At 37.9% G+C, this 8,968-nt stretch overlaps 1 protein-coding gene across 1 annotated transcript in view; it reads left to right on the forward strand.

Annotated features, from left to right (window-relative positions):
- Positions 1–8,968, forward strand: part of cdk4 (cyclin-dependent kinase 4) — a 12,357-nt gene continuing 3,389 nt past the window's right edge. The window contains exons 1-5 of the mRNA XM_034868666.1: positions 1–241; positions 6,376–6,610; positions 6,685–6,820; positions 7,021–7,188; positions 8,730–8,839. Of these exons, the coding sequence (XP_034724557.1) occupies positions 6,393–6,610; positions 6,685–6,820; positions 7,021–7,188; positions 8,730–8,839 (632 nt within the window). The 5' untranslated portion in view covers positions 1–241; positions 6,376–6,392. The remainder of the gene's footprint in view (positions 242–6,375; positions 6,611–6,684; positions 6,821–7,020; positions 7,189–8,729; positions 8,840–8,968) is intronic.

Genomic DNA, 8,968 nt, shown 5'->3' on the forward strand with positions numbered 1-8,968 from the left:
GCCCTAAAACCCAGCCCATAGTAGAAGAAGAATAAGAATAAGACGAAAAACAGAGAAGGCCGAAATCATAATCTGTTGATTAGTTTGTGCGCATCAGATCCACTGCTGGAGCTGTAAACCTCCGCCTGGATTTGCCGCGCCTGACCCGCTTCTGGAGGAGTTATACGTGGCAGATTAGTGAGCATGCCCTCCTCATAAAGCCAAAGTAAAGTTTACCTGCCGCAGAAAATACACAGAGGTGGTAAGTGAAGTATCTGACTCGCCGTTTACAATGACTGTGATTCATGTGCGTGACACTTAGGCAGTTTTTGTGGCACAGATGTGCAAAGGGAAGTTGCTGGCGGTGATCCGTTTCTGCCGTATGTAGCCTACTTTTTACTGTCTTCTTCCGCCACGTCAGTACACGTGTAGGTAAAGAGGAAAAAGTCCGTGTGGCCTGTTGCTTCACTTTTTTTGTGCCAGTTTAATTAACAAATGAGCGCTATGGAGGAGCTCCACGTGTCGGGACAGAAGACTCTCCGTCTGTCCTGGCCTGTTTCTGCCTACGCCCACTGGCCTTCAATGTCCGGTATTAAATGAATGACATGTGGTGGGAGAGAATTGAAGGTGATAATCACAACTGACAGGCTCTTCTGATCGATAAAGCTGCTAGAAGCATCATTGCTGCGACACATGGGAAACTTAAAGAAATGTTTCTAGGGGGACAAGTTATGTAGCCTACCACAGACACAGCCTACAGCCGGTCCACTTCCTGTAGGATCAGAGGAGGTTTGACATCAACATAAGTCCTAATGAGATGGGGAAGGACATTCAACAGGCCAATTCTGTAATCCAGTGGAATTGTTCTAAATCAAGCTGTTGTCTTCTTCTATTTTCCCCGTGTTGATGAAAGTGAATACTAATAAAGTGCACTAATAAAGACACTGAGGGGCTAGTGCCAGATGATAAACAAGACTCAGGCAGGTTAAGAGGTAGCCTAGAACAGTCCCGCTGTTATTTAGTTTATCAACCAAAGAGTTTTTACAAGTGTATTTTTTTAACTGTAATATGTCAGGCTCAGTACATACTTAGGTCATAATTAACCACATATCATAATGTACTTTACTAGAATATTTCCATTTTGTACTTTATACTTCTACTTCACTACAGCTACTAGCGGATCAATATTAAATTGTTAAATGTAGCTTCGACATTAAGTGGTGCATCAATAATTATAATCCAATAATGTAACCTTTATTAATCTGAAATTAACAATTCAGTATGAGTACTTTTTCTTTTGGTACTTTAAGTATATTTTGATGCCACTACTTTTGTTCTTTTACTTAAAGTGGCTATATGTAACTTTCAGTTTGTGTTGATTCTAGCGGCTACTTTGGATAAAAGCTGTAGTGTTTTTACCACACCTGCTGTTTTATTTTTTTTTTTTTACAGGTGCTGTTTCCCCACTGTAGATTACTGAGTAAGCGTTACCGTGAGGTCATATAGTCGCAAAGAATGTTTTGCTTAGACAAAAAAGTAATTCTTTTACAATAAAAGAATACGTTAGTGATGCATCGTTGAATTTCAAGTGTTTCATGCGGTAAACATAAGCTAAGTTTCCATCCACTTGTCAATTGAATTATCTGAGGTTTGGTTAAAAAAACAAATTAGGAGGTTTGTGTGTGTCTGTCTGTCTGTCTGTCTGTCTGTCTGTCTGAGAGTCAGTCATGGTTTCTTTCCTAAGAGTAATTGATTTATTGACTATTGCGAAAGGCCTATGTGTAACAAAGAAATCTGTGACCCGCCAGAATGTCTTTACTGTAGCGCAGTCTACTTGATAAAAATCATTTTGTGACTTTGCGGGGAAAATCCAACCTAAGCAGATGCATTAATGAAAACCATATAAAACTAGTCTTGTTTGCTGTTACAGCTCATTTATGGTCATCAAATGGAACATTATAGTTTCAGAAACGTGTAAAAGTTACATATAGTCACTTCAGATCATAGCAATTCTTCCCCCTCTGCATTAAAAAAAACTTTCTGCAGTTTGACATTTGACAGAACAGGCCTGAAAATTCACCCCCTTTCACCAGGCCTTGCTCTTCCTCGTCAAGTATTTTCTCAGTCTTTGTGGCTCTCTGTGGCAGTGCTGCCTCCCACTACAATTGCTTCACAGTCTGCATACAGTGGAAAGTTGCAAAATCAGCTTAATTACTTTTATGAGACATCCAGCATCTCGGTCAATCTGTAAATCATAATATATAATCAATACGTTGTTTACTTAAGGCTGACTATGTTGTCCATTATACTAATTTGTTTCTCACAATTTTTTGTTCAGTTTTTTTTTCATTAATATTTGCCTGGAAATTGTTACATAAATATTACGAAATGATTTTGAAACCATAAACTATATTTATTAGGAGTGAGAATCACCAGACGCCTCCAGATACGCTATCATCACAATACATTATCATCGTGACACGATACGATATTGCGATTTTAAACATATTGCAGTATTCTGCAATATATTGCACCCACCCCTTATATTTATATATATTAGTACTAAAACTAGAAAAATCCAAGTTATTAGTGCAGCCTACTAGTAACTAATATAGTTGGCTAACTACATGTATATAAAGTAGTGTGTCAATGTGCTAAAGGTTAATTAAAAACATTTTGTCCATGTAAATAATTTAAAGGATCGGTTCATGAACTTAGGTCCCTGGGGTGTTGTAACAAAAGCTTATTAGACAGACATATCTTAATAATTAACCTCAATAGTTAAGTGGTAGTTTACTGGTTGTCTGTTAATATGTAGAAAACAGATACATGGTGCTGTGAAGAGTAAACTTAACTTGATTCTAATTTTAGAATCAGTAACAAATGTTTATGAATAAGACTAAATTGAAGGTTTTAGGGAAAGTCTGAAAATTAAACATGCAACAATGTTGCAATAAAATGTTCTTTGGTAGTATTTTATTGCTACTTCAAGTGATTTTTATTTTATGGAAATTTATTTACAGTCTTTTTCTCGTTTCGTCGTTTATTTTGACATCAGGAATTTGTATATCTTGCAGATACACAGGAATGCTGGCAGATTCTTGTCCGCAGACACTCTGGCTCAACTGCAATACTCTTATTACCAACAGTTTATATTGACCGCTTCCACAATTGTGGTTTGGCAGAATAACTGAATATTCAAACTCACGGCTAATTGTGTTTGAGCTCTATGCCAGTTAACCGCATGTTCACCAGTGTTTATAGATCATTTCAAACAGTATTGTTGCAATAGAATACCACTTTACTGAACACCTTAAAATAATGAACCGTATATGCACATGTTGGGATGTATTGTAAATGGTTAGTAAAATAGTTGCTTGCAGCTCTGGTAAGATTTAAATACTCATCCAAAAGGTTGTAAACGTGATTAATTAAAACATCAACATTTTAAAAATGTGGCCAAAAAGAAGACATGGACAGTATTGCTACGTTCAGCGGTGACTCTGCATTCATCTGGGTTTTTCATTCCGGGTATGAAGGTGTTAATGTCAGGTAGGTAGAAGGGGTAGAACTGTAGATGGAGGCTTGAACAAAAGGAAGGAAGGAGTGGGATGATGCTCTCTGTGGTTGTGTGCTGAATGCCGATAGATGTAGTTGGTGAAGAGGCCAGAGGAAAGAGAGTGAATTGGACAGGGAAACTGTTTGGGGATGAATGGCTGAAAGTGCTTCATGTGGCAGCCAAAAGTCATGCGTTAAGTGTATTTGCTTTAAATTAGCGTCCCATTCAGTCAATAGCAGATTATAAAACAATTGCCAAATGTAGAAGAGCACTAATAAATTCCATTTTGGATATGTCTAATATTATGTCAGCACCTTGGATTAAAGTACCTGGAGCCTTCTGTTTAATAGAGGCCAGCACAACTACCCATAAAATGCTGGGCATTTAGCTCCAAGCAGTTTACTTCCGCTGCCAGAGTGGTTGAAATGAGACAGGTCGATATTAGCAACCCCTCTTTTTCACTGAAAAGGTGAAAAGTGTAAGTAAAGTCCATCTCACCTATTTTTGTTAAAGCTGCATCAATATTTTTTACCCTACAATATTTTTAGTTCTATTTTTAGTATATTGCAACGCAGTTCTCCTGAGTTTTTTTTTTGTAGCATCTTTTACCTCATTGTCTTTGTCTGGTTATACAGCCCTTAACTTTACTGTTTTGATTCTCACCGCTCTTATCTGAGTCATTACCAGCAGGAACAGGCTCTCATAAACTGATTTTATCGCCCTCACTGCCAGCTCCGAACAGTACAACAAAATAAGCAACTAGTTGGTAAACATAATGGAACATTTAGCAGTTAAGATATTTCTCTCAGAAGTCAGTGGAGACCAAAATGGTACTAAAAAGAGAGTGAATATTGGAGTTGTGTGTGCCAGATGGAGAGAAACTTGACTCAAAATAAATAGTAATGTCTTTTTGTGTCTGCTGGATGTCTAAAGAGGCTACTTTATGCACACAAATTGCTGAAAGAACTTTGTAATTTGATAATATGTCTATGTTGTGTTTATTTGTTCCATTGCCAACAAGTGGCCCAAAAAAATCTATTAATGCAGGTTTAAAGATGTCTGCACATTTTAATGTGATTTAAAATGTATTAGGCTTTAGTTAATATAGATAATAGAGTTTGGAATATGATACATACTGCAAGACAGAAGAAATGTGTCAAGAAACTTGAGCGTTTATACTGAGGTATCTATTGAATTATCTCTGGCTGTGTTGGGAAATGTTGCAAATCATGACCAGGACTGCTTCATGACTATTTGAATTACAGGATTTTTGTGTTGCTGTGATGCACGTTTTTTTAGGTTTAATTATCTGAATTTAGATCAGCTTTGACAGTATTTGTGTATTTGCGAATGTTACACATTCAGCATAGAGCCCGAATGGCAGTCAGTCGGCTTCTTGGCACATCCAGCAGGTTGTTGATGAGCCGTACAGCATGCTCCTCTGTGATGCTGCCTCTTTTGTAGACAGTAGTGCTCTAACCACTACACTGTGGTGGACAGTGTGAAGCACTCTGTTTTTACAAATTGAAAAACAGCCCTTGTCCCCTTTTTGTAGAGTGGTGTGTTACAACAGATTGGTTTGTTACGCAAACTATTACTGAGAGCCTACATGACTGAACCACATCCATATCTCCTGCTTGGACACTGATGAGGGTCAGGGGTTTACTGCTCCATACATGGGCAGCTGCTTTGATTGATCACTAAATGAAGGGCTCCTCCTCCTCTTCCTCGCAATGATGCATCCTGCAATCTTTCTGTTTCCGCCTACCTATTTTAGCCAAAATATTAGAAGTATATTCCTTGTCCAGTACAAATAATTCATTATACCGGTTTACTTAAGTATTTATTTAAAAAAGAAATTAGCCACTTCAATGGTGTGCATCAATTGATGGCAATATCGGTCTGTCAGTTGGTCCATCAGAACACTCCAGACTTAAATATCTCACTATTGGATTATTATTATAATTTTTTTAACAGACATTCATGGTTCCCAGATGATTTATCCTGAGAACTTTAAGGGGTCCTTGGACTTTTTCTCTCGTACCGCCAAAAGTAGACATCCGTGTTTTTTAGAATTGTTGTTGTTGTTGTTGTATGTTGTAGTGCCATGACATTTTGTTCATAAATTCTTGTCCCACCTCAGGATGAATTGTAATGACTTTGGTGTTCCTCTGACTTATTCTAGCACTAGCATCAGGTCAAAAACTGAATTTGTACATTACTTTGGTTTGTGAAACCGTCTTGTTTGAATGTACAGTTTGATATTTAGAAATTATCAAGAGACATTTGAAGAAAAGGAAAAACAGACTAAAATAAAGATACTAGAAATAGAAAAAATAATGTCAAAACAATACACCTAAAAAAGCTTTACTCTGTTACAGGTTTTAAGATGTTGCTATGTATCTTGCTTTATTAGTTTTACCTTATTTTAATTGCATCTTCGGTTACTAGAGTTTTATTACAACTTAATTTTCTGTGCTTATTCAAAGTCTGTGTACTGGGTAGGTTTGGGTCTAGGGTCATTGTAGTTGAAATGGGCAGTGGGATGATATTTTCTGTCAAACAGTGATGTAATGTAGGATAAGGTTTCCAATGTTCATTTTCAGTACAGCTCCAGGCTGGTGGGATGTTTTAAATCTCTGCTTCTTACTTCCCAATGTTATGCTTGTTAGGTTCATATAAGTTTTAAAGTGTAAACTCTATATACATACATACATACATACATACATACATACATACATACATACATAATTGATTGCCTTTCATCATCTCATTACTGCAATTACTAGCATCAAATGCTTTTGCATCTGATCTGTGTGTCATACTTTGTCTCTCAGTCTGTTTGATCTTGGCCATGGCCCACGGCACCAGCATCCAGTATGAGCCAGTGGCAGAGATCGGAGGAGGTGCTTACGGGACGGTTTATAAGGCACGAGATACAGAGAGCGGGCAGTTTGTGGCTCTGAAGAGCGTTCGAGTCCAGACAGACCAAAATGGCCTCCCAGTCTCCACAGTAAGAGAGGTGGCTCTGTTAAAAAGGCTGGAGCAGTTTGACCACCCCAACGTGGTCAGGTAAATCTCAAGGTCAAATAATACAATTGTGCAATTCACTTTGAACACCTTTCACTGAAGTCACTGTTTGACAGGCTTATGGATGTGTGTGCAACCCAGAGGTCAGACCAGGAGACTAAAGTCACTCTGGTGTTTGAACATGTGGACCAAGACCTCAAGACGTATCTAGAGAGATCCCCAGCTCCAGGATTATCTCCTGACCGCATTAAAGTGAGAACTAACTGAAACAATATCTCAAATAAACTGCATAATCTGTCAAATAGGTTAGAAAGAAGAAAATTGTGTGGACAGGGTGGAGTGTTTTGCATTATTTAGGGTCTTATCACCTTTTTTTTTTTTTTTTTTTTTTCAAGTAACCTCTGTTGAAATGTTGTGTTCCAGTTAAAACATTCCTTTGTGTGATTTTGCAGGACCTGATGAGGCAGTTGCTGTGCGGTCTTGCATTTCTTCACTCTAACCGCGTGATGCACCGGGACCTAAAACCAGAGAATATTCTGGTAACCAGCCAGGGCCAGGTGAAGCTGGCTGACTTCGGACTGGCCAGGATCTACAGCTGTCACATGGCCCTCACTCCTGTGGTAAGAACTCACCTGGACCATACATGTGTATACAACTTCCCAAAGAATATCATCATTTAAAAAAATGTTGTGCTCATATTGTTTTTTTGAGTTTCCTCCTTCAATTATTGTGTTATACGTATATCTTTTTTTGTGCACGTTATAGGTGTTTACAAAGTGAGAAAGCCACCCCAAAGGAACTTAACACCACCAACAGAAATCCCTGTTCACAAACTGCTCCAAACAGCTCAATTGTAGTCCAGCATTTACCTCCGTGACAAACTTGTGTCACTTTGTAACACATGTGATAATGCTCGCCTAGCTGCTAGCGTGGCACACCCTCATACTCTGCTTCTGACTGGCTAGTTGTCCTTACCTAGCTACTGTGCATGTGCAACTCCCAACAAAGATTGAGCAGAAGGGAGATTCTTCACTCTTTAGCTAAAACAGAGAGCTCAACACACAGGAAAGAGGAAAGAGGAGCTGAAGCAATGTGCAGTACAACAAAAACATGGTGTTTTTTGATAAAAAAGTTCATACTCAACCTTCAGCCACTGAAAATTTGGTGGAGATAACTAATCTATAATACTAATATTACTATTTTTCAACTAAATTCTTCATTGACAGTGCATTCAGTGTCTAACGTGTTACAACATTAACCTTTGGGAATACAAGACAGTGGCATCTTTACATTTGCAGTTGTGGAATGTAACTTTGTACATCTACTCAAGTACTGTTCTTGGGTACAAATTCAAGGACCTTGTTCTTCACCTGAGAAAACCATGCACTTCCAGGTGTGTTCCTTTTTATGTGTTGTGAAAACTCACCTATTTCACAAGCTAAGTAAAGTATTTAAAAACCCTCTTGGTTGAGCTGGAAAATGCATCCTCACAAAACTGAAAATACAAGGCTGTTTTTCTGAGCTCATGAAAAGTGACTGAACATTTTACTGCGTGCACTTTTACTGTTCATACTGTTAGTGCATTTGTGGATAATACTTACATACTTTACTTAAGTAAGGTTTTGAATGCAGGACTTTTACTTGGTGGTATTATTGCTTTTACTTGTGGTATTAGTACTTTTATCAAAGTAAAGTGTTTGAATATGTCTTCCACCACTGCACATTCCCCCTTTTTGCAAAGCCCAGACTAGCTTATTATTTCTCTTCTGAATTAAATTTAATGACAAAATAGCAAAAAGTGAACACATTTATTTCAGTTTTAACTTCAAATCTTGAATTGTGCTACCTATTCTTCATATTTCAGTAACAGTTTAAACAAAACTAAGAGTCCACAGTCAGTAGGATACTGCTTACTTCTGCTTGTTTTTAGCCGGACAACATGCTAACATTAGCTACTTATCACCACAAACAAAGTAGGCCTATAGCTTGTAACTTGATATTCATACTGAGGTAAAATGAATTAAAAAAATGTCCACCTGGAAGGCAGGAAGCCTAAAATGTATGGTAAGCTTTGGGAAAGGGTGAACATAAACACAGTGTTGTAAACAAGCTAAAACATGCAACAATATCCAGTCGATGGACTCCAGTTTGTGTCTGCCAGGTGGTGACACTGTGGTACCGCCCCCCCGAGGTTCTGCTGCAGTCCAGCTACGCCACCCCCGTGGACATCTGGAGCACCGGCTGCATCTTTGCTGAGATGTTCAGACGCAAGTGAGTCAGCAGAATAATGTTCGGACAAAGATTGGCTATATATAACAAAAAATCAAACTAATCTAAAAAGACCTGCTATAGCTATATATATATATATATATATATATATATATATATATATATATATAT

Source organism: Etheostoma cragini, chromosome 4, assembly GCF_013103735.1.
Source record: "Etheostoma cragini isolate CJK2018 chromosome 4, CSU_Ecrag_1.0, whole genome shotgun sequence".
NCBI classification, from domain to species: domain Eukaryota; kingdom Metazoa; phylum Chordata; class Actinopteri; order Perciformes; family Percidae; genus Etheostoma; species Etheostoma cragini.